Below are 27,165 nucleotides of genomic sequence, written 5' to 3'. Positions count from 1 at the left end.
GTGTGAGCGTGTGCCTGGCCTGTAGAATTCTTAATGCATGAATGCCAGGTGTACTATTTTCTATCAATTTTTTTTTTCTTTTTTGAGACAGAGTTTCATTCTGTTGCCCAGGCTGGAGTGCAGTGGTGCAACGTTGGCTCACCGCGACCTCCACTTCCTGGGTTCAAGCAGTTCTCTGTCTCAGCCTCCCAAGTAGCTGGTACCATGCCCGGCTAATTTTTGTATTTTAGTGAAGATGGGGTTTCACCATCTTGGTCAGGCTGGTCTTGAACTCCTGACCTCATGATCCACCTGCCTCGGCCTCCCAAATTCCTATCAAATTTATTGTTTTTGATTCTCTAGGGGAGATAAGAATGTGCAACTAATAACAGTGTAAGACCTAGGAATTGCTCTGACCCTGACCCTTTACACAAGTGACTTAATTTCATGTTCAACTCAATATCCTTGCATGTTAAATGGAGAAAAGACAAAATTATCCTGATAGCCCATTTAATGCTAACATTTATGAATCTACAGATGCTTCTACATGTCAACTCCAACACTTAAAACAGACCTTACTGAAAAATAATAGCCCTTTTCCTACCTGGCATAATCTTTCCATAACAACACTCTAGAGTCACACACTGCTAATCGCCTGGAGATAGCACAAATGCTATTGATCATCCTTATTCCTGCACATATAACATCTTCTGAAATAGGGCTAAAACAATATTTTCTACTATATTATACCCTTTTCTAATAGTTGTAATAGTTTAAGAATTAACACATAACCTCCGCAAAATATGACCATCTCTCAGGATTGTATACAATTAAAGCACAGAATTCATTTTCTTCCATTATGAAGAAAGAAATCATCAGGTACACAACCAACAAAAGTATTCTCAGCTTGATGTGAAAACCTTCTATTGAGAAAAGTGCTAATAAATAAAAGACAATCAATGATATACTTCAGGTAGATAATAAAAATTTAATAGCAATATCAGAAAATAAACACACATATAAAAAATCAAGTATTTAGTTTTGGATATTAGAAATAATACACATAATAAATTCAACATACTGATAGTGCTGCAAGATAAGATTTTATTTTTCAAATTACATATTATGCCAACCAGCCTGCTTTGTACTCAGAGGTTCAAAAACTTTGCTTTTATTACGAAGAACATCTGGACTGTAGACACCACTAATGAAACCAGGTTATACTTGGCATATTGCGATTGAAGCTGTGTGATCATCATCTTAACGACCTAACTAAATCCTCTGATAATGGAAAGAAGTTCAAGAGGCAAACATTTCCCTCCCTAGGATCCTAGTTACCAAAACTGCCACAGTGTCAAAATAAAAAAAATTATTTCCTCCTTTTTAACATGACATTGTCCTTGGAGCATATGTATGAGACGAAGTTAAAAACCAAAAGAGCAACTTGAAGCTATATGCTAGGTCAATGTTAAATCCACAGACTAATTTTTCAATATAGTATTCCTGGTTCTGGTCCTTAAAGAGAAATAAAGGCATTAAACCAACATTTTATATGTCAGGAAATATAATTTTGCTATTCTTTCATAATCAAATCTTTCAATGATTTCTAAGACTGTTTCTACAGCCTGTGTACTAGTTCAGGAGACACACTGGTTGTAAAAGGACTTGCGAATATAAACTTTAAGGCTAAAAATTTCATCTTCAAAATGTATAGATCTAAATAGAGCCCTCGACAAGGTGATTTAATGTAGAACTGCTGGCCAGAATGAAAACAAGTACTAGACAGAAAAAAGTTCATTCTTAAAGACTTCATTGAAAAACCACAGACAGGTCCTTCATGACATAGGTAATTCTCTCAACCTAAAGACATTTGCTGAAAGTCAGAGTTACCCTATTGCATAGTAAATCTTCAAAACCATTAAGTTAGGTTCTGGGTCAATGTTTCCTATGCTTTGGTTGGATGATTTAAAAAGTATATATTTTATAGGATTTAACCATGGAATTCAATGAACAAAATAAAATAGATAAAATATTAGAATCTTCATTGAAAAATGGCATGTTTCTCCATCTTTTTCAGGCAATAAGCAAGCCCATCTTAAATCTGATTTTTTAAATAAATAATTGCTGTATTTCCCACTGAAGCTTGTTATTCTGATGAGCCAAATTCAAATGCTTTCATATAGTTGAGTATTAAAAATCATTTTGAGGATTATTCATCATTATCTGTAGAAAAAAGAAAAATAATTCATTTCAAATCAAGTTGTATCTACTTAAAAAAAAACTCATTCTTGTTCACGCTAAAGGAGAAGAGCTTTCATGTAGTTTTAAACATATTTTTTTAATTATTGTATCACATATTCATTGTAAAATATTCAGACAATACAATGAAGAATAAAATGGGAAGCAAAAATCCTCTATAAGCGAAAGATAACCAACGTTAACTTTATATAAATCCTCCCACAATGCTTTCCCATACATACACAAATATCTTTTAAAAATTATACTAAAATGCAATTTTGAAACCTAGGTTTTCCACTGAAAACACCCTAGTGAATGGAAAGGTGGATACATAAGATAAGATTAGAAAAAATGCTAGAATCTAGGTGGTGGGTGCATGGGTGATCATTGTAAAGTTCTTTCAAATTTTCAATACAATAAAAATTTGACAATAAAATGTTGAAGAATAAATCATGGATATATTCTATGTTGACTTCAATGTCTGCATAGTATTCTATTTAGTGGATATGACATAATTAACCATTACTATTTATAGACATTTTTGTTATTTTCAATTTTTTTAATTCTAAAGATTATAATCAAGTGAATTAAACAGATTGGTTAACTTAATCTTACATCCAAGCACTATCTTCCACATTCTAGCAAAAGTGATCTTTCATTAAAATCCAAGGGTCATGTTAAATCACTGCACTGCTTAAAACATTCATTAGCTCCCTACTGCCTCAAAATGGAATCCACGCTCCTTAACGTGGATTACAAAGCCCTTCATGATCTGGTCTTTTAAATATTTCTCATCTTACCAAATTTCATTCCCCACCTTCCTCAACTGCCCCTATAATTTATGCTGTAGGAACACTGAATTGCTTATAGTTCCCTACTACACTTTGCATCCTTCCCCGTATGTGTACTTATTTGCGTTAAATTCCCATTCATCTTTCAGAATCCAACTTTGATGTCCTCTCCCCTAGGAAGACCGATCCTGTCACCACCACTGTAGTTGGATCTTTACTTTACAACTTACATACATTTTATTGCTTCCAAAGTAACACTGATCACTCTGTACTATATTTACTTACTTTTCAAATAATCAGGAAAGTAATGAACACACATATCCATAATATGTAGAATTAACGAAAGCTAACTTTTGGCCATAGTGGTTTGGATTACTTAAGTGAAAGCATATTACAGATAGAGAGTCCCCTTCTCAACCTTATTGCCTTCTCTTCTTCCCCAGGAGCATTTTCAGTACTGTGAAACTGATGTGTATTCTTCCCACTCACGGGTTTTTGCTTTTATTTTTATTATACACATGCACATCTAAATAAAATTGGTTATAAACACTACATAAATGGTATAATATTCTACTTATTCAACTCATCTTGTTTGTGGGGCTTATCCATATTGACAGACGGAATTTAATTCACTCATTTTAGCTGATGTATAACATTTCATTACATAAACGCAGCCCAATATTCCACCTAAAATGAGTGTGAAGAGAAGGTATGTGTCTCCTTTTTAAGAATCTATAATGGCCAGGCGTGGTGGCTCATGCCTGTAATCCCAGCACTTTGGGAGACCGAGGCAGACAGATCACCTGAGGTCAGGAGTTTGAGACCAGCCTGGCCAACATGGTGAAACCCCGTCTCTACTAAAAATACAAAAATTAGCCAGGTGTGGTGGTGCGTGCCTGTAATTCCAGCAACTTGGGAGGGTGAGACAGAAGAATTGCTTGAACCTGGGAGGCAGAGGTTGCAGCAAGCTGAGATTGTGCCACTGCACTCCAGCCTGGGAGACAGAGCAAGACTCCATCTCAAAAAAAAAAAAAAAAAAAAAAAAAAAAGAATCTATAAACTTGGGCTGCTAATGCTAATACTCTATGTGAGAACATGGTAGACTCTGCCAGACACAGCTATTATACTCCTTCTCTCCTTGTGGAAGAATTTATTACGAATACTATCAAATCGTTTATACATTTCATTAGCTCTATTCGACTTCTGACTCCAGACAGCATCCAGCTATGGACAAAAAAGCATTAACTTTATCAATGGCTGAAGATACTGATGCTTACCAAACCTGCACCATAACAGTATCAGGAGAGTTAAACAGCCAAGGCTGTCTCTTCAGGACTCATACAATTTCCAGTGAAATAAAACGGAAATGTGTTTTGACAATCTTCTTTTTAACTTGTACCTTAATGACTTGATGTCACTTTCGGGTGAGCTAGATAAAATTTTGCTTACCCCTTCCCTTCTTTACTCTCCCCTTTCCCCAACACAGAGAATAAAAGTGTGTAAGTACCATATGCAGATGACATGGCTTTATTATCTCCTAGATGTGCCCTAAAAGATAGCTGTCTGGACAACTATCTCTAAGACAGGTGGGCTGGGTACGGTGGGTCACACCTGTAATCCTAGCACTTTAGGAAGCTGAGGTGGGCGGACAGCTTCAGCCCAGGAGTTCGTGATCAACCCAGGCAACACGGTGAAATGCCATCTCTACCAAAAAAATACAAAAATGAGTCGGGCATGGTAGCTCACGCCAGTAGTACCAGTTACTCAGGAGGCTGAAGTGGGAGGACTGCTTGAGCCCAGGAGGCGGAGTTTGCAGTGAGTTGAGATCATGCCACTGTACTCCAACCTGGGTGACAGAGCCAGGCCCTATCTCCATAAAAAAAAAAAACAAAAAAAAAAACAACAAAAAAAAAAAAACCCAACCCAAACCCCCTAAATAAAAAAGAACAGCTATATACGGGCTCTAATGACTTCCAATGTGAAGGACTGCAAAAACAGTTATTCTGAATTGATGAATATGAAATCTAAATCCAGTCATTTCATTTAACTCTCATGATTAACAATATAAAACAGCAAGTCATCCACACAGTTCAATATCCATTTTATAACCAGTTTCTTTAGTAGCTATAGCAGTAAGTTATAATATTTTATGGGCTGTATTAAATTTTTTTTTAAGCTACACCTGCTGTAATGGTATGTACTAAGAGTTTTAGAAAAGATTGCCAGGGTAGGCATTTGCCTTTAATTGCTTTACATTTTTTTCTAGGCTGCAGGAATTACTGTCAGGCTTTATGATATAGAACTTTGGGGTTCTCGTTTCCTTTCATTTGTGTACTAGAGAAAATCTGATATTGCTTCTTGAGTGGTGTATTAACCTAGCCTGATTCTCGGTCCTCTGCAGGGGAAATGGCCTTCTGTGTAGGCGTATATCCTTTTGAAGCCACTCAGTTGTCAAAAGAGGATGTCAATTCTACCTCGTGAATAAGTTGATTGTTACAGTTCTCCACTTAATGGGCAAAGCAAACTAAAAGCTCTCCAGATACTTGTCCAGCAAAACTGAACCCCAAACACATTGTTGCTGATTACTTAAGAAAAGCTCTATTGAAACAATACTTAAGGAGAACCGCCTGGAGGTGGAATAGTCCGAATATGAATAGAATTGGTTTGATATACTCCACAGAATTGCTGAAATGGAATCATCCTCTGGCTTCGTGCCATTAACTTACAGCATGACATATGAGAAACAGTCTCATGAAATCTAAGTATTGTAAAAATTACTGAGGATACTTTTCATTCCATTATAGCACTGTTTCGTAAAATGCAGTTCAAGATCCCAATAAAATAAGAAATCCACAATTATCAGAAAATATCTACATTTTATATTTTCATTTTGATAAAAATTTTTAATATTTAGAAAAATACAACATCTGTTTTACAGTAATAATTCACAATTGACAGAAATTTTCTATGACTAAGACTTGAGGTTTTTTTTATTGGGGTTTATAGACCCTTGGATTCTTGTGCCTGAAAAAAATATTTTTTTGCCCCTTAAAGGGATCCATATGTTATTCAAGTTTGAGGAACACTGTATGATAGTGCCCTCCTTTTAAAGATCATGGGAAAACTGTTCCTTTGGTTTCAATACCAAAAATAGCTGTCCTCTGAGCAACTAAAATGTTTTGTCTCATGAATACTGTGACTCATGTAATTAATTAGGTTTTCTGCTTTGTGAGAAAGACCAGCACCAAATTTGTTTCCTGTTTTTAGAAAATGTGGAGACCTTTTGAACATGAAGTTTATATTCCTCATTCCTGGCTTCATGTTATACGGCTTGTGCTCATTTGTCCAATATGTTCACTTCCCCAGATTTTTTTAAAACTTAGTTCTTTCTCTTACTATATATACACATATTTAAATGCAATCTTAGACTTTTTTGTATGAATATGCAAACAAATTTTGTATGGAATACAAATAAATTTTATAAACATTTTTATTGCTAAAATTAAGCATCAACATTTAAAACCCTCAATTTTAGTCTATGAATTAAACCTTTAAAGTAATAAGATTAATGTTTGGGCAAATAATCTAGAAATAAATTGTTGTTCAAAATTTTACATATTGCTTTTTGTGTCAAAGAGTTTTGCCAGGTGCAGTGGCTCATGTCTATAACCCCAGCACTTTGGTAGGCCAAGGAGGGTGAATCATTTGAGGTCAGGAGTTCAAGGCCAGCCTGGCCAACATGGTGAGATCCCATCTCTACCAAAAATACAAGAATTAGTCAGGCGTGGTGGCACCTGTAGGCCCAGCTACTCAGGGGGCTGAGGCAGGAGAATAACTTGAACCCAGGAAGCAGAAGTTGCAGTGAGCTGAGATCATACCACCACACTCCAGCCTGGGCAACAAGACTCTGACTCAAAACAAAAAACAAAAAAACACGAATTATTCTAATTTATAATCTTACATTTTTTTTTTTTTTTTTTTTTTTTGAGACAAGGTCTGGCTCTGTCACCAAGGCTAAGTGCAGTAGCACAATCACAGCTCACTGCAGCTTCAAACTCCTGGGCTCAAGCAATCCTCCCACCTCAGCCTCCTGAGTAGCTGGAACTACAGGTGCTCACCACCATGCCTAGTTAATTAAAATTTAATGAAACCTATCATTAGGTTGTCCAGGATGGTCTCAAACTCCTGGCCTCAAGCCATCCTCTCACTTAAGCCTCCCAAGTCGCTGGAATCACAAGCATGAGCCACTGCACCCAGCTAGGATTATTCTAATTGCTAGAGCTGTCCAACAATCTATCTAGTAAGATTTTTAAAAATCTCATTCAAAGGTTACTTATAAATTAAATTAAAAATATGGACTTAAAGGACTTCAGTCAGTAAAAGTATATGACAGATCAGTAAAAGTATATGACAAAGTTATTATTATTATTGCTTAAAAGTAATATAGTTCCCACGTAGATTTCACAAAACGGATGTGATGTAAGCTGAGTCATATACATGTATAATCTTGTTTTTCTCACATTTATTGAAAATTATACAGACATGTGAGGAAATCTTACCTTCTTGGTAGGCTCCATCTGCCATGACTAAATGAAGAATCTTGGCATAAAGATGCTGATGTTCATTTCCCAAAATATTTTGAACTATTTTTGAACAAATTTCAATATTTTCATCTTCATCTTCATGAATAGCCTATACCAAATTCCCAAATATAAATTAATATTTGAAAAACTTTCTCTAATTGTAGACTTCCCTTTTTATTTATAATAAATCTAATGACCAATAAAGATCATTAACATTTCTCTAACCTTCAAACAGAGCACATTTTAAGTGTTTTAATTGACTTTTCACTTACCTTTATTTTCTCGTAAACCTCAAAGAATTTTTCAAAGCCCATTTCCTGCTCCAGATGAAGTCTCAGTTCCTCTAAATGGTTAAAGACACTATCGTATTCACATTCACTAGCATTTTCCCCATCACTGTTATCTAAAAAATAAAATTAAAATAGATATTTTAATTTAAAAAGACTGAATAAGATAACTCTTACCCTAATAGACTAAAATTCTATGACAAATGAATAATGCCATTGAAGTAGACTACTTCTACTTTCATTATAAACGGTTTTTGTCATTTTAATATTTGTCCTTTATTTGGTAAAAATTATGTATAAATCTGTCTAAACAAGAATGTTACTTTTCCTTTATAGATATAAAAAATAAGTCAGGATGGAATCAAAACACTCCTAGAGATGTTACTTAAATGAATAAAAAAGTGGAAAAAGCACACCTCCATATTTTGCTTTGAAGCAGCTAACCCTAACTACAAAAGTTGGTAATAAATGCGGGCCATACCATGGAAAAGCCTGCAGAAGGTAGACAACCTAAGACATACATCATTACATTTCAGGAAAGCACCTGGAAAGTATAAATGGCCAACATGTTTTGTCATGTACATGCTCAAGATACTTTGAAAAAAAACATTACTTAGTCTTTTCACATTAGCTTTTCTTCCTAAATTAACATAATATAGTTACTGAAATAGACACACTTTCTATGCATCTTAGGGGTAATGTTATGAAAGAGCAAATTTCCAAATTTATGAAACGAATTTTTAGTACTTTAAAAACTGCTTTCAGTGTTAACCCTGCTGATTAATATATGCAGAAGCTCTTTCTAAAATATAGAATGACAAGAAAACAATGTTATTATCTTTATTACTGGAAAAATCAGTCAAGAAATGGAGATTAGAATAAAAATGCTTCAAAAAAGCATTGACATAATAGTAAAGAAAAAAAATTTAATAAAAAAATGGAAAATCACATATTTGTATGAAAAGAAAAAGAGTGAAAAATGGGAGAGACCCAGAGGCATGCTTCAGTTGTATTTAAAGTTGGAAATGGTCCACAGCAGAGATTAGAAAACTATATTCCACTTGAAATATCTGTAAACTGAAAAAGAAAAAGGTCCAAAACTCTGATTATGCACCTGAGTGCCATTCTTCGTTCAGGGCACTTTCACTGCTGGGATTGTCATCTTCATCCGCCACATCTGTCCCATTTGCAGTTGGCTCCACATCACTGTTCTTTAAGACTGACTCTTCTTCTTCACTGTATTCTTCACTAGGTTGTTCCCTAAGTAACTGTTCCATTGAGGCCTGCAGCTCTTGTAAATCTGTGTCAGTTTCTTCAAACACACTGAAATTTAAAAGGTTTAACTGAAAGTTTCAAACATACTGAAATTTACGAAGTTAAACAACTAAAACTACCTCATGCTGAAATGTTACTTTTACTCAATATGTAGGCACTTCTACTTAAAAAATCCTAATAACAAAAAATCTGGAAAAAACCTACATTGTTTTTCACCAGTAAGTTGACGATGAACACAACACATATTCTGGAATACATAAGCCAGAAGATGATTTGTTTAAAATGATCCCAACTTGCCAAAGAGAATCACATAACTATTAATGTTACTCATTGCTTAAATTCTGAAACAATGTTTTGATATTTTAAGAGGCCAGACTATAGAAGTTTTTCTAAAACAAATAATAGTAAATTATTTTCTCTTTTATGGAATTCTGTAATTTTCAAAATATCCATGTGGCTAATAGCTAGACACTATACAAAAGGCTTTCCACATAAATGCCCATTGGGCATTTGAACTTTTAGAAACAGAAATACTTAGGAAATTATATATTCATGTTAACAGGATGACCCAGTGAATAAAATGGTCACCAGAAATCTTATCTTTAGATGCTTATTCTTAAAAATGTTCTAAAATACATAATAAATAGATTTTCTGTGTAACTACCCTATACCAACCATCATAATTCTTCACTGGAGAATCTTGTTTCTGAAGTATTGGTCAGAATATTAATTCTGTTTTCATGGGATTATAGATGCTGGAATGAAATAAGTCACATAAATAATACCTTACATTTATATAGAACTTTCGTTTTTTAAACAGTTTTATCCTATTACTCAAATTTTATCCATAAAAAATCACTTTAGAGACATGAAAACTATGAACCAAAGTGTTTAAATGACTTGGTCAAGGCCACATAGTCAGTAAATGACAGAGCACTGAAATCTAGGCCTTTGACCACTTCTGTAATATCCGAGGAACATACTCAGAAATTTTTTTTGCCTTTTATGATTTGCTTCTTTCTCCTAACATGGAATGTAAATGGAAAAGTTTGTAGACTAAAGGAGTTAATTGATGTTTTAGATGTCTGAAGACTTCTGAAAGAGATTGTGAACCTAAGCCGAGGATTTCATCTATCAGGAAGGCAATGCTTAATAGAACACAAGGGCTAATTAAGGCTTTTCTAAGAGTTTAGACTCAAATCAAATATGTACTGAAGAACTAAAATATAAACACTATTGTGCAAGACTGTCAATATAATTTCCATTAAGAGAAAGAGTAAATAATCTTTTTATGTAGAAATATCTTCATTTTGTACTTATATATATAAACTCCTATAATTTGACTTGTAGGAGCTATAGAAAATCTAGGCATCTAATTAGAATGAGAAAATAGTGTCTAATCTCTTGACTCATCCCACTAGTAGCATTTAACTTAACATACAATTACAAGACTAATTTAGGCTGGGTGCAGTGGCTCACGCCTGTAATCCTAGCCCTTTGGGAGGCTGAGGCAAGAGGACTGCTTGAGGCCAGGAGTTTGAAACCAGCCTGGGCAACATAGCGAGACCTCTCTAGAAAAATATTGCAAAAAACTTGGCTAGGCGTGGTGGCATGAGCCTGTATTCCTAGCTAATAGGGAGTCTGAGGCAGGAGGACTGCTTGAGCCCAGGAGTCCAAGGCTGCTGTGAGCTATGATTGTAGCACTGTACTATAGCCAGGGCAACAGAGTAAGACCCTATCTCCCAAAAAAATTTTATTATAAAAAAAAAAATCAACGGAGCATGCACACCTGCTATGTACCATTACTACAACGAGTAAATATTGACCTGTTCATAAAATCATCTAGTGGCTAGCCTAGAGGAATTAGTGCCCTCTGCAGATGGTATTCAATTGAGGCAGCTAAGCTTGCCACTGTAAGAAAGTATGAGAAGATTAAGATCTTTTACTAAATGAGCACCAAAAAACTTTAAGGTACTTAAAAAAAATCTGGTCTTGAATTCAGTTTTTAGTTGGTTTTCTTATAAAACCCTGACTAAATTTTAGACCAAAAAATAAAAATAATTTTCCAAACAAACATCAAGTGAAATATCCCTATAACAATATGAAATAACATACTTTAAAAACAACTTGATTTTCAAAATTTTCAATTAATACTAAAGGCTTCTAACTTAAGTTTTAAAATAATATTCTGTCATCAATTGTTCATTAAAATAACACATGCATAACACACACTTAGCAGCTTAGAAGAAAGAAAAAAACAAAAGAACACAAGCCACAAATAAGCTGCAGTTCATTCAGATAAAAATAAATGATTTCATAAAATTTTGGGAAAAAAATTAAAAAAAAAATTTACTTAGCAGTTTGTCAACAATAAAAATCCTAAATGTTGTTATGTTCTCCAACAGGATTAATAAAAACACAGTATTTCAGTGTTCAATGACCACAGTCAAGTAGAAGAAATAAAACTAAAAAGGTAACTTTTCTTCTAGATTGTAAGGTCATTAGTAAAAATCTACAGAACTCTAAGAAAAATGAAAAAGGCAATCTTTTAAAAATAAAGTTTCACTAGAAACTTAAGAAGTTTGCAAGGGCAAGGCTTAAAAAAGAACCAAAAACCAGAAAATAAAATGTGCCAGCAGCATCGATCTATGTAACTCATTACGGAAGAAAACATTATGAGAGTGATATAACACTTTCAATCAGATCAAAATACAAGTTCTTTCCAAAGGTAAAAGTAAAAAACAGAAACAAGTTCAAAGAAATTACAAAATAAATTATAAAAAATTCTAATATTTTATAACTTTTTCTCCTGGTGATTTGAACACACTGTACCTTCTCACCTCATTTTAGGAAACTCTGGTTTTATTACCCCAAAAAGTGTGTAACATTTGTCTGAGGGGGTTGAGAGGGCTGACCAACACTGAACAAGGTAAAGGAAGGTTCTTATCTAAGGGGCCATCACTCCTCACAGCTTTCAGAGGTATTGCTTGTTAAATTTCCCTCCTAGATTCAGAATTCCCCATGAATCACAAAGAAAGCAATTTTGTGAAAACAATCCAATTACATGCAGACCACATGTGTGTACTTACACATGTGTACACACACACACGAACAAAACTAGTCAACCTCGTAACTCTCCATTGCCATGGCTTTGAAATGATACATGGCAGGAGGTGGATGTGGAGCTTTCTGGTCATTCTCCTGGGAAACTGTAGAGCACAGTCATGAATTACTTAACAACAGGAAGCATTCTGAGAAATGCATTGTTACAGCCAATTTCATGTTGTGCTAACATCATAAAACGTACTTACACAAACCTACTCAGTATAGCTAACTACATACCTAGGCTATATAGTAGAGCCTGTTACTTCTAAGCTACAAACCTGTACAGCGTATGACTGTACTCAATACTGGAAGCAACTGTAACACAACGATATCTGTCTATTCTAAATATATCTAAACATAGAAAAGGTACAGTGAAAACATTGTATAAAAGATAAAAAATGGTAAACTTTATAGGGTACTTATCTTAGGACATTACTACACACTACTATAGACTTATAAACACAGTATGTGCTTAGGGTACACTAAATTTATAAATTTATTTTTCTGCAATAATAAATTAACTTGGCCAGGCCCAGTGGCTCACACCTGTAATCCCAGCTATTTGGGAGGGTGAGGTGGGAAGATTGCTTGAGCCCAGGAGTTGGAGGCTGCAGTGAGCTATCATCATGCCAGTGCACTCCAGCTTATTTATTTTTCATTTTTGAGACAGGGTCTCACTCTGTTGCTCAGGCTGGAGTGCAGTGGCATGATCACGGCTCACTGCTGCTTCAAACTCTTGGGCTCAAGTGATCTTTCCACCTCAGCCTCCTGAGTAGCTGGGGCTACAAGGTGTGTGGTAACAAACCTGGCTATTTAAAAAAATTTTTTTGGCTAGATGTGGTAGCTCACGCTTGTAATCCCAGCACTTTGGGAGCCCGAGGTGGGCAGATCACTTGAGGTCAGGAGTTTGAGACCAGCCTGACCAACATGGTGAAACCCCGTCTCTACCAAAAACACAAAAATTAGCCAGGTGTGGTGGCAAGTAATCTCAGCTACTCAGGAGGCTGAGGCAGGAGAATCACTTGAACTTGGGAGGCAGAGGTTGCAGTGAGCCAAGATCATACCACTGCACTCCACCCTGGGTGACAGAGCAAGAGTCCATCTCAAAAGAAAAAAAAAATTTTTTTGTAGAGATCATGTCTCGCTGTGTTGCCCAGGCTGATCTCAAACTCTGGGTTCAAGCATTCCTCCTGCCTTGGCCTCCCAATGTGGTTGGTGGGATTGTAGGCGTGAGCCACTGTGTCCAGCCTGCACCCCAGCTAGGCGATAGAGACCCTGGCTCTTAAAACAGATAAATATACAGAAGATATAAAAGCAGAGGTTAATGATGAAAAAAAAGAGCTAGGTGGGTTATCCCCTCCTTTTTCCATATAAATTCAGAAACTCTTTTAATGCTGTTTACCAATGACATTATAGCCACTGTGTCCAGCCTGCACTCCAGCTAGGTGACGGAGTGAGACCCTGTCTCTTAAAATAGATAAAAATAATATACAGAAGATATAAAAGCAGAGGTTAACGATTTAAAAAAAGAGCTAAGTTATTCCCTCTTTTTTTACATATAAATTCAGAAACTCTTTTAATGCTGTTTACTAATGACATTATACTCACATGTCTTCAGAATCAGAAGGTCCTTCTTTAATGTTTTCATCTTCAATTTCATCTATTTCAAGATTGTCCTGACGAACATCTCCTACGGTGGGAACATCCATAAGGGTTCTGAACAGCTTTGAGAGATCTGGAAGTGAACATGTCCTTAACATCTAAAATAAAAATCAACAAATTTCTTATTAGGAGAAAGATAATTAAAACATAAAAATGAGAGAAAACTAGAACCGATCACAATTTTGTTACATAGGTATATATATAAATATATATATAAAAATATTTTTAGAGCTAGAGGATTCAAAGGTGACTTGCATAAAGCTAGAACCTAATTATCTTGAATTTCAGCTCAGTCTTGTTTCACAGGAAACTAAACTTGTGAGTTATGTTTGGGTTCTAGCACAGGAATTCCCTGATACCACCTTTGAAAAGTGGGAGAGGTGTTTATTTAGGTATATACATGGAATGGACTTGGATATCTGTCAGGAATCAGGCAGTGCTAGAAACTACCTGTTTTCTCCTTCTCACTCATGACCCATTTGTTCCTCTTTCATGGTGTTTCTGCTAAATGTTCCTCTCATCTTCCTATGGTCAACTTGCCCCACACAGTCTTGCCCAAATGCTGCAGCATGTTAGTCCGAAGTTTGGCTAAGCACCACCACACATAATTGATGGCCCCTTGTATCACTCAATTGTAGGAACTGCTGATTAGCCACATACTGGTGAAATCAGGGGCCTCAAATCAGTGCAGAGAGAAGCCTATCAGTGCTTCCCTGACCATGGGACTGAGTGGAAGCTTTCTCACTAGAACAGAAGGCTGGAAGGACAAGCACTTTGATGTCAATGCTGAGCATAATTTGTAGGAATAGTAAGAAGAAACTCAGTCAACTGAGTTGAGGAAAGAAAAAAGCACAGTTGAGGTGTTGAAAATGTGAATCTGTACTGGATAAGACAAGGAATAATAGAAATAGCCTCTGTCCAACAACCTTTCAACAATTAGAATGTGATAGACAGGGCTATGAAACAACTAACTACATACATAACTCTCACAGCTGGGTTAACCCTAAAGGAATCTGTGAGATTTGAAACATGACTACTAAGGCACTGATAAGAACTCTTCACCAGATGGGAGCCTGTGGGGAAAACACAATGTTTAGCATATTAATGAAAATTTATATACTTGGCCAATTTTATTGGTACAATCTGTTTTTGAGAATAATGAAAAAGATTTCCATTATTTGAATATAATTTAAATGTTCTCACATTCAAGGGAAAAACTGTTAGGAACTACAAGTTGGTAAAAGTACACTGCTTATTAAATCACTTAGTGATGGTACCGAAAGTATTTCTTTTGCTGAATTTCCCAGTGTCTGCAGAATAACACGTTCCTTGTTAATTATTTTAATGGTTTGAACCATGTATATTATAAACTAGCACTATATACCAGAAATGGTTTCCTTAGGTACCTGCTAATCAATAAATAGCACATACGCATTATATACTTAAATTTGAGGGGACTACATAAAATAATGCAATATTTCTTAGGCTAAGATATATTTTGGCCCTGATAAAATAATCTCAATTCTAGTTTACTCCTTTTGCTAACCAAAAGAAGTTTCAAGTGGTCATGTAATTTGACAACTTACCTGCCAGAACAGGTTTATACCAACCCACTAATCTGACAGCTATCAACTGGATAAGCCCTTCATGTTCACAGTATTCCCTGGTAGACTAATAAGTCCCCCCACTGACTCCCCCTTGGCTTTGGAGGCTTTTTTCCCTGTAGATTTATTTATTTATTTTCATTTTTCCTTTTCATCTTTTTAACAATACAAATGATTTTTTTATTTTAATAGTTTTTGGGGTACAGGTGATTTTTGGTTACATGAGTAAGTTCTTTAGTGGTGATTTCTGAGATTTTGGTGCATGCAACACCCAAGCAGTGTACACTGTACCCAATGTGCAGTCTTTTATCCCTCACCTACCTCTCACCCTTCCCCCCATGAGTCCCCAAAGTCCATTATATCACTCTTATGCCTTTGTGTCTTCACAGCTTAGTTCCCACTTACAAATGAGAACATATGCTATTTGGTTTTTTATTTCTGAGTTACTTCACTTAGAATAATGGCCTCCAGCTCCATCCAAGTTGCTGCAAAAGACATTATTTCATTCCTTTTAATGGCTGAGTAGTCTTCCGAGGTACGAGGTACGTATATTCCACATTTTCTTTATCCACTCTGGTTGATGGGCAGTTAGGTCGTTTCCTTATCTTTGCAACTGCAAATTTTGCTGCTATAAACATGCGTGTGTGTGTGTGTGTGTGTGTGTGTGTCTTTTTCATATAATGACTTCTTTTCCTTTGGGTAGACACCCAGTGGTGGGATTGCTGGATCGAATGATAGTTCTACTTTTAGTTCTTTAAGGAACCTCCATACTGTTTTCCATAGTGGTTGTACTAATTTGCATTCCCACTAGCAGTGTAAAAGTGTTTCCTTTTCACCACATCCAAGCCAACATCTATTGTTTTACTATTATTTTTTTTTTTGAGATGGAGTCTCGCTCTGTTGCCCAGGCTGGAGTGCAGTGGCACGATCTCAGCTCACTGCAAGCTCTGCCTCCCAGGTTCACACCATTCTCCTGCCTCAGTCTCCTGAGCAGCTGGGACTACAGGCGCCCGCCACCACGCCCAGCTAATTTTTTGTATTTTTAGTAGAGACGGGGTTTCACCATTTTAGCCAGGATGGTCTCGATCTCCTGATCTCGTGATCCACACGCCTTGGTCTCCCAAAGTGCTGGGATTACAGGTGTGAGCCACTGCGCCCAGCCACTTATTGTTTTTGGACTTCTTAATTATGGCCATTCTTGGCCAGGCACAGTGGCTCGCTCACACTTGCAATCCCAGCACTTTGGGAGGCTGAGGCAGGTGGATCACTTGAGGTCAGGAGTTGAGACTAGCCTGGCCAACATGGTGAACCTCTGTCTCTACTAAAAATACAAAAATCTGCCAGGTGTGGTGGCGTGTGCCTGTAATCCCAGCTACTTGGGAGGCTGAAGCAGGAGAATTGCTTAAACCCAGGAGGCGGAGGTTGTAGTGAGCCAAAATCACACCACTGCACTCCAGCCTGGGCGACAGAGCGAGACTTCACCTCAAAAACTAAAGAAAAGAAAAGAAAAACAAAATTACAGCTGTTCTTGCAGGCGTAAGTGGTATCTCATTGTGGCTTTAATATGCATTTCCCTGATGATAGTGATGTTGAGCAGTTTTTCATATGTTTGTTGGATGTTTATATTCTTTTGAGAAATATCTATTCACGCCCTTTGCTCACTTTTTGATAGGATTGTTTTTTTCTAGTTTGTTTGAGTTCCTTGTAGATTCTGGATACTAGACTAGTAAGTTTGAAGCAGTTTATTCATCTTTGGACAAGAGAATTTTATAAAAGAACACTTTCAGTCCTATAATTCTGATTCTACTATTTCTATGTTGTTTAAACAATATTCTATAGTTTTAACATCCACAAAAAGAACTCTTTCTGAAAATAACGGCTCATCTATATAACACACTGCCTGAGATCTTCATGTATAGTTTTTTTTTTTTTTTCATGATTGTTACATAATAATTTACACATCTAGCATTTGGTACCATTAAAAATTCAAACAGGAGTACAAAATTTTAGGGAACCTTAAAATGTTTCCTTCAGTTTTTATTGTTGGTTAGTTCTATTTTTTTCAAAAATGTAGAGAACCATATAACATAGTGAATGAATTCAGTATTACTTGCATTAACTGAATTTCAACTAAAAAATTCTACTCCTTGTAATCCCAGCACTTTGGGAGGCCGAGGTGGGCGGATCATGAAGTCAGGAGATCGAGACCATCCTGGCTAACATGGTGAAACCCCGTCTCTACTAAAAAATAGAAAAAATTAGCTGGGTGTGGTGGGGGGCACCTATAGCCCCAGCTACTCGGGAGGCTGAGGCAGGAGAACGGCATCAACCCGGGAGGCAGAGCTTGCAGTGAGTCGAGATTGCGCCACTGCACTCCAGCCTGGGCGACAGAGTGAGACTCTGTCTCAAAAAAAAAAAAAAAAAAAAAAAAAAAATTCTACTCAAAATTATTCTGATTCACTCTTTGGGCTTCAGTAGTTTTCATATGAAATTAGGAACTAGTAGTATTCTAGTTACACTACCAAATGGCTTATGATGGGCACATCTGTTTAGCCTGTTTACTGCAATTAAATGCTGCTGCTGCTCCCTAAGAATAACCTCTGTGAATATCTGCTTACTTCAACCCATAAATCAGGCTCGAAATGGATTTAAAACATTAATTTAAAAATTAGGAACACTTCCCAAAGGCAAAAACTATGGACATTATCGAAGAATGGAATACTTTAACAAATCAAAGACATCTAAGGTACATGTGCTATTTATGTGAATTATACGTTAATCATTTTTTGCCACTTAGCATTTGCTTTAACAAGAAATTCTCAAGTTTTCATAAAGGAAATCAGTTTTTCATCCCACTCCGTATCCACAGAACACATCTGGTCTCTCTCCATCCCTTATCCACTATCACCTGAAGTGAAGAAACACGAGCTGATTGAAGGCAAATTTGCAAGAGGGCACTGACAATAAAGTGTGGGTCCTTCCTGTTCTTTCTCAGATTTGCCTGCCACAAAGTGTATGCGTATCCTGTTTCCCTTCTGTTACCTTGTGGTGAGCACAAATAGCTCAGGCCTACGCCTGCTTTCTAGGGACAAGATGGGTCTCACTCTCAGTCTTCCTGCTACTGGAGCTTGATGGATATAAAGCTCTTATTGTGGGTTAAGGAAGTTTGTTCTTCAGATTCCAAGGACTAGTCATTGGAGGAAAATATTGAGAGGCATGATTTTAGGCCAAATCTAAGTCACATTTTCCAGCAGAGCTTTATCAAAAATAAAACTGATATTATGATCTTTATCTGACTGTTTTTTTTTTTTTTTTTGGTTTTGTTTTTTTTAAGACCTCGGGGTTCATGACTGACTTTTTAATTTTTTTATTTTTTTGAGACGGTGTCTTGCTCTTGTTGCCCAGGCTGGAGTGCAGTGGTGCAATCTTGGCTCACTGCAGCCTCTGCCTCCTGGGTTCAAGTGACTCTCCTGCCTCAGCCTCCCGAGTAGCTGGGATTACAGGCGTGTGCCGCCACACCTGGCTAATTTTTGTATTTTTAGTAGAGATGGGGGTTTCACCATGTTGGCCAGGCTGGTCTCAAACTCCTGACCTCAGGTGATCCAGCTGCCTCAGCCTCCCACAGTGCTGGGATTACAGGTGTGAGCCACTGCGCACCGCCATGACTGACTTTTATGTCATTTTAACTGGCTGCAAATGAAGCGGAGTTAGCAGGTAATTTTCTTATCTCAACCTACTTCAGATTTCATAGGATTATAAATTAATCAAATCTTGAAAATGTTACTATTTTTAAAAATTTGATTGGAAAAAATATATTGATAATTTCCCTTTATAAAATCATAACAAATGCAAAATTTTGATTTCAATCTTTACAAATCTATGTTGGCCTACAGACCATTCAACTGAATTATGAAGGCATGTATCCCAGCCAGGAGTAACCTCTGAAGAATACCTTCATACCTGACTAGCAGGCTCCAGATAAGGTGGAGGAGAAATGGAGCTCATGTACACAAACTTTCTCCACCAGCCTTGCTTCAGTTTTTCCAATTATTTATCATCATGTATTTTATCATTTATATTCTCCAATTAGAATGGCTCCATAAGCAGAGGATTTTTGTCTGTTTTCCTCACTACTGTAACTCTAGAATTTAGAGTGATACCTGGCACATAGTAGATATTTAATAAATATTTGTTGACTAAATGAATCTGCCTTACAATAGCTTCAGAGTGAGAAGCAGAGGGGTGGGAACTCCACAAATTCATCCTGTATCCACTTGTGAGGACAACCAAACAGGCTTCATCAGTTTGCACTTTTAAAGAAACAGTTGTTCTTTAGAGAAGAATACAACACTGTATCACTGGCTTTAAACTGCTTATCACCTGTTCTACCTTTGTTCCTTCTGAAGGTAGAACAGTGTTTCCATAGACCGATTTCTACTTTTTTTTTTTTTTGAGACGGAGTCTTGCTCTGTCGCGCAGGCTGGAGTGCAGTGGCGCAATCTCGGCTCACTGCAAGCTCCGCCTCCCGGGTTCACACCATTCTCCTGCCTCAGCCTCCCGAGTAGCTGGGGCTACAGGCGCCGCCACCTCGCCCAGCTAATTTTTTTGTTTTTTTTAGTAGAGACAGGGTTTCACCATGTTAGCCAGGATGGTCTTGAGCTCCTGACGTCGTGATCCGCCCACCTCGGCCTCCCAAAGTGCTGGGATTACAGGCTTGAGCCACCATGCCTGGCCGACTAATTTCTACTTTCAAAAGCCTCCTTGTAAAAGGCTTTTAATCAAAACGCATCACTGATGAATTCTCCCTAACAGGACAAAGAAAAGGAAAGGTTTATGGTAGAGAATAAACTTTAAACAATGCTTCACCATTATCTTCTACTGTTGGACTTCTTTGGCCTATTCCTTTATCAAAACGAAGGTAGATTTGGTAAGGTACAAAGCAATCATATGTAAAAAGTCCCTAACTGATGAATACATTCTATCCACAGATAGAATTTATTAGGCATTAACCGTGTAGTAGATGCTGAGGATATAATGGTGATTGAAAATAGACCTAGTCCTTGCCTTATGATACTTTTAGGGAAGAAAAGTATCCTGACTGTGGGAATTCTGAACTTAGAAAAGTTATCACCATAAGACCAGAGAACAGTTCTGGCAACAGAAAGGAGAAAGGCTTATCTATATTTCATGAGCCATAGGTCTCTGCTGGAATAAGACTGACGGGGGTAGTTGGGGGAGGGAAGGAGGAAGAGAGAGGGAGAAAGAGAGGGAGAGAGGGAGGCAAGGAAAGAGAGAGGGAAGGAGACTGAGATTGAATGTCTCTTTGATGGAGTTCACTGAATATACGGACCCAAACTTTTCAGACTGTTCTGATTCGTGGGCTATAAATTCTACCATTCTGTTCACTTAACATCACAGATGTGTGGTGTTAATTTAGTTTATGCCACTTTTTTTTTAAAGCAACTCTTTACTCCTTCAAACTATAGTTATTAATATTTAAATATTACAGCTAAGTTTTTTTTGAGACAGGGTCACACTCTGTCATCCAGGCTGGGGCGTGATGGCATGAACACGGCTTACTGCAGCCTTGACTTCCTGGGCTCAAGCCATCCTCCCACCTCAGCCTCCCAAGCAGCTGGGACTAGAGGTGGGTGTGTGACATCATGCTTGGCTAATTTTAAAATTTTTTTGTAGAGATGGGGCTCACTATGTTGCTCAGGCTGCTCTCAAACTCCTGGGTTCAAGTGATCTTCCCGCCTTGGCCTCCCAAATACACTTAAATTTTATGCCACATTCCTCTACAACAAATTCCAAGGTTTTCCAGGCAAGTTTTCATATAAGATGGCAATGCAGGAAGTACTTCACCACAGGCAACAGTTATTTTATGAATAAATTAGTGATAAACAGAAAGTACAATTTTAAATGACCTTTAATCAGTCTTTGTGTAAGAAACTAGATCAGTCACTTCATGTCACTAATACGTCCTTCAAAATCTACACTGACACACTATGTACTTTACCTCTCTGCACTGTAATTTTCTCACCTGTAAAATGGAGACAACAGTATTAATGGCCAGGCACGATGGCTCACGCCTGTAATCCTAGAACTTTGGGAAGCCGAGGTGGGCAGATCGCTTGAGGTCAGGAGTTCAAGACAAGCCTGGCCTACATGGTGGAACTCCATCTCTACTAAAAATACAAATATTAGCTGGGCATGGTGGCAGGCACCTGCAATCCCAGCTACTTGGGAGGCTGAGGCAGGAGAATCGCCTGAACCCAGAGGGCGGAGGTTGCAGTGAGCCAAGATTGTGCCACTGCACTCCAGCCTGGGTGACAGAGTGAGATTCAGTCTCAAAAAAACAGTCTTTGTCACATAGGGTCCTTGTGAGAAGTAATTATATGTCAAGCAGCTAGAACAGTATATAGCACACTATTAGCCAGCTACTATTACACTAATAATTAGTATACTTTTATTAGATACCTTTGCAAAATCAAAGTAGTCCATAGTTATTTCCCAAGATAAAAAATATTAATAATTATGAACAATGCAAGGCTGTTTTCTGATTGCTACTATTTTGCTTACATTTTAATGAGTTAGAGTCATACATCCTACTAGTAACAACAGAAAGGTCAGTGTAATCTGTATTACTCTGATAATATGGTCTTAAATTTGGTACTTCTTTTTTATTACCACCAAGAAGTAGACATCATATTAGTAGCCTCTTTCCAAAATTTTATTGGTTGCTATCCAATAACCCTATATAGAAAATTAACTTGTTTAATATTTATGAATGTATTTGATAAGGTGTTCATAATTGTAGTTCACTGGAAAGGCATAGCACTCAAAATTAGACATTCTTTTGAGGCATTATTAATATTTTTAGCAGTCAAAGAGGGTTGACATATAACATACTTTAAACACTTTCCAGGCTGCATTGGGTCAACTGTCATCTGTGGCAGTATTTCTCGAGTGGGGAATGTGGACCACCAGCAGCAGACTGACTTACAGTGTGTGCCAAAAATGCATATTCCTGACCTCTGCTCCAGATATATTAAAACAAATACCTTTAGATGCGAGGTATAAGAATCTATTTTAGACAAACATTCTTCATGGTACCCACGTTAAAATTCTAGCGTTAAGGCTCTATGGTTCAGAACAAACTGATCATTAATCAATGGTGAATGAACAAAACGGTGAATGAACAAAAAGGTTTTCATGAAGAAGTTCTAGTTTTGACTAAAAATTGCTCTGTAACCTACTTTAACAAAAACAGCTGGCCACCTAACTAGTTATAGTCATTTTCCATTATAGGTTATCAATCGTATCGCTGCCTCATTGGAGTTCTAAGTTATCAGCCATCAACATAGAGTACTGCATGGCATGCCTTTGCAGTGCCCTCCACTGAATAATCTATTAAAAGCTTTACTGCAAAATGTGACTCTTTCAAAGACAAGCAGCTAATTCATTTGGTAAACTAGAATCTGTCCTTATGTAAACAAAATCATGAGAAAACAACAATTTTAGACTGTTTAATTTTGACCTTTCACAAACTAACCTTCAGTGATCTCCAAGTGTTATACCTCATTTCAGCAAGTCACTTTATAACTACCTTAAAAAATCATTTACTGTATTTACAGTAGAAATAGTACTGAAGTTATCACAGGTTACAGAATGTATTGGTTGTTATAGAAAACTCCAGTAGAGAAATCTCTTACAGAGGGAAGAAGCAAGGAAAGCATTTACTCCCCTAAAAAATTTATGTATTTCTCTCCTCTGGGGAATATGGCATAGTTTATAATTCTCTTTTCATTTTGACTATCAAACAAATCTCATATTCAATATTAATAGCTATGTATAATAGTTGCTAGTGGCTTGCTGTTTATAATGCTTATTCTCTAGCACAACATGTATATTTGGATGTGATCAATTCTTCTGGTCTGAAGCAGGGTATAAACAAATATGTAGCATAAAAGGAAGGGCAGTCTTCTGGAATAACCGTGCTTATTCCAGGTCAACACTTATAGCCCTGCTGATGAATGGTGGCAATCAAAGCATTACTCTGATTGCCACCATTACAGTGATCAACTAAGCCACTAACTACTATCTGTATGGTTGCTTAAACGTGTAATTCAGTTTACTGTCATTACATCTTAGTTTCTGCAAAAAGAGCCATTTAAAGTACGTTAGAAGAATGCCTTAGTATCATGATCCAGAGCATATTCCCAGAATTCTAGGGCTCTAAAGACGTGGCTAAGGAACTGCTTGTGAGGTGTAGGGCGGGGTAGGGGCAAGAGGACAAGGGAGGACTTGGGCCACAAGAACAGCTCCACTTTTATGTCTTTAAGACATTGCATTCCTTTATTCAGAAAAAAGAGAGACATTTTCTAGAAACCGGGGAAAAGATCCCACAAATTTGAAAACTAAGGACATCTGCTTAAGGATAAGAATGACCGGAATCTTACCTCCTTCACATCTGAGTTACTAAGAACTAGCTGTAATGCCTCGAACACACTGTGCTATATCATGTTAAAGATAGTTTATTTTGCTTTAAATGTTCTCCATGTCCCATCCACCATGCAAACTTTTTCAGAAATCTTTCTTTGTTCTAGGACAGACATAATCATTTCCTCTTCAGTGGTCACACTATCCCACATTCATCTCTCCATTACAGGAATTATCATAATGCATTATAAGTGTTTTCACTTATTTGTTCCTTCTCAAACTGTGTGGTAGATAAGATTTACAACAACATCCTCAAAGTAAATACAAAAGTCTCCTAGAAAATTTCTTATACTACTCACCAAAGTAAACTGAGAGCATGAAGATATATTAATGTACATCTTATTTAAGACAGATCTTTGGTGTACTGGTTAACAATCCTCACAATTAGGTATCACAGATACATAAATGTCTAGATGTTATCAGATACTCAAAGACTAAGATTAAGCATATTTGGCTGGGCATGGTGGCTCACACCTGTAATTCCAGCACTTTTGAAAGATCAAGGTGGGAGGATTGTTTGAGTCCAGGAGTTCTAGACCAGTCTGGGCAACTTAGCGAGACCCTGTCTCTACAAAAAATTTAAAAATTAGCCAGGCATGGTGAAGCATTCACCAGCTATTTAGGAGGCTGAGGTGGGAGGATTGCTTGAGCCCAGGAGGTTGAGGCTGCAGTGAGCCCTGATTGCACCCCTGCACTCCATTCTGGAAGACAGAGCAAGACCCTGTCTCTAACATTAAAAAAAGATTAAGTGCATTCACAAATACACTTTAAATAAAATCACTGTAATAAGTGAAGCTGAAAAGCTAACAACTACTATATTAGAGTTTCCTGTATGTGCTACGGTAGCATGTCCTATAACTGTAATTTTCCAACCTGATGGCCAAGATGATGATGTCTGACATTACTTGGGATGGCAATTACTAGAAGTGGAAATGAAGCCAAGGCTCCACTTGAAAGACTATAATGAGTCACAGTTGAAAAGAACAAAGAGAAGCTCATTTCAGGCCAGGGTAACAGCAAGTGCAAACTCTTGCAGGAAAGGGCGTGGTGTATCAAGGGAAAAATGTTAGAATGAGCTAGAGAAAAATGTTTTGAGGTCAGACAGAGAGGCAGTCAATGCCACATGAAACCTTGTAGACCACGGTAAAGAGTCTGAATGTTATTTAAGCAGCAGAAAGCCACTGAAGTCTTAAGCATGGCTGTGATTTGACATAATTTATAATATTAAAAAAGACTTCTGGTTTCTATTTGGACAATGGATTTCACACAGGTAGCCACAGAATGAGGAAGATAAGTTAGGAAATAATTGGTTGATATGACTAATAGACTGATGACATAGATGAATAATCTGTAGGAAAGAGCTAGAGTAATAAAGTTGAGTATCATCAGCATATAAATTATATTTAAAGCCTTGGGGTCAGATTACTTGGGAAGCAAATGCAAATAAAGAAGGCCCAGGATATAGCCTTGAAATATCACATTTATCTTCTGGAGACTTCCAGCTCTGGCCATGAGAGAATAATGGCCAGACTTAACCTCCCACAGGAAACAACTAGAAAACTGGACAAAATACATGACATTGTGTTTAGATATTAAACAATAAGCAGCACACGACTGTCATCCCTGTGAGAAGGGAAATGAATGAACTAAACCCTACCACTAAACTGGCTTTCTGCCTGGAGAAAATATCTGGACTTTGGGTGCAGCCTTGCTAGATTGATGAGACAAAGATCCAAGTTCAGGGAGGTAGAACTAGAAAAGAGAGTTTTATTTGAAAAATAAAAAAAAACTTCAAAACTTTGCAAGGTAGTTTTCTTGAGTCTTTGATGAGCACAGGCCATGAATATGTATAGAATGAAACTTCACAAAGCTAGGCCAAAACAACTGGGGAGTTGTAGACTGAACAATGCTCAGAGCGCATCCAGGTAGGAGATGATCAAACTGACTGGGAGAGAGGTGTTTCCTCAAGACCACCTGTGATGTACAGTGGAGGCCCTAGAGGGTCATGCCTTGGAAATAAGCTGAACTAGCTCTAGAATGAAGACAACTTTACACTTGTCCTAGCAAAGCTTAAAAACAAAGTTTAAAAGTATAAAATATATCCACAAGTAACCTGACTCTCTTAAACCCAACACTCTTTACAGGAAGAAAGTAATAACAAAAAAATCAGAGACCTAGGAATATAATATTCACAAGGTCCACCTTCAAATAAAGAATTATAAAACATACCCAGTAGTAGGACAATATGACCCATCACCAGTAGAAAAGTAAGTCAACAGAAAAAGATACACAGATGATGGAACTCGCAGATAAGGATGTTAAGCCAGCTATTTTAATGGAGTATTAAAGGATAAACATGAACATAATGAGGAGAGAAATGGAAGATACAAAAAACAACTTCTAAAGATAAAACATACAATATCAAAATAAAAGTTTCACTGAGTGGGATTAATAGTATATTATTGCAGAAAAAAGATAAGTAAACGTGAATACATACTAATAGAATTCATCCACAATGAAGTACAGAGAGAAAAAAAGACTGAAAACAAAATGAACATAATCTTAGTGACCTGTGGAATGGTATCAGTCTAACATATACGTAACTGGAGTCACAGAAAAGGGAGTAGGGAGAAAGAGAAAAACATATTTAATTGAAATAATAGCCAAAACTTTTCCAAATTTGATGAAAAGTATAAACCCAAGGGTCCAAGAAGATCAATGAACCCCAAAGCAGGATAAACACACACACATTACAGACCCCATATACAGCATTGGTCTCATAAGATTATAATAGAGCTGAAAAATTCCTCTCACCACCTAATGGCATCATAGTGTCACAGTGTAATGCATTACTCATGTTTGTGGTGATGCTGATGTAAACAAACCTACCACACTGCTAGTCCTATAAAACCTTACTCCCCCAAAACCTTACCAAAGCATTTAATAATCAAAATGCTAGAAACCAGCGATAAAAAGAAAACTGTAAAAGAAGCCAGAGAAAAAGATACACTATATACACGAAGATAAGCAAGCTCATATATTTCTTAGAAACAATGCAACCCAGAAGACAATATAATTCTATATTTAGTGAAATATCCACTCAAAATGAAGGTGAGATAAAAACACTTTCACACAAACA

The 27,165-nt window shown here is 36.9% G+C and overlaps 1 protein-coding gene across 6 annotated transcripts in view; it reads right to left on the bottom strand.

Annotated features, from left to right (window-relative positions):
• Positions 1–955: 955 nt before the first annotated feature.
• NEK1 (NIMA related kinase 1) overlaps positions 956–27,165 on the bottom strand; it is a 212,397-nt gene continuing 186,187 nt past the window's right edge. For 5 of the 6 annotated variants that reach the window (XM_009207850.3, XM_017959203.3, XM_009207853.3 and 2 more), the window contains 5 exons: positions 13,867–14,018; positions 8,993–9,201; positions 7,864–7,994; positions 7,568–7,700; positions 956–2,202 (listed from right to left, as the gene is read on the bottom strand). In XM_009207850.3, coding sequence (XP_009206114.3) covers positions 2,189–2,202; positions 7,568–7,700; positions 7,864–7,994; positions 8,993–9,201; positions 13,867–14,018 — 639 coding nt within the window. In that variant the 3' untranslated portion in view covers positions 956–2,188. The other variant, XM_021938935.2, reaches the window with a different exon arrangement.

This window comes from Papio anubis, chromosome 3 (genome assembly GCF_008728515.1).
Source record: "Papio anubis isolate 15944 chromosome 3, Panubis1.0, whole genome shotgun sequence".
Taxonomy (NCBI): Eukaryota; Metazoa; Chordata; class Mammalia; order Primates; family Cercopithecidae; genus Papio; species Papio anubis.
The sequence above is the reverse complement of the archived record's forward strand: the minus strand, read 5'-3'. Positions and strand labels throughout refer to the sequence as shown.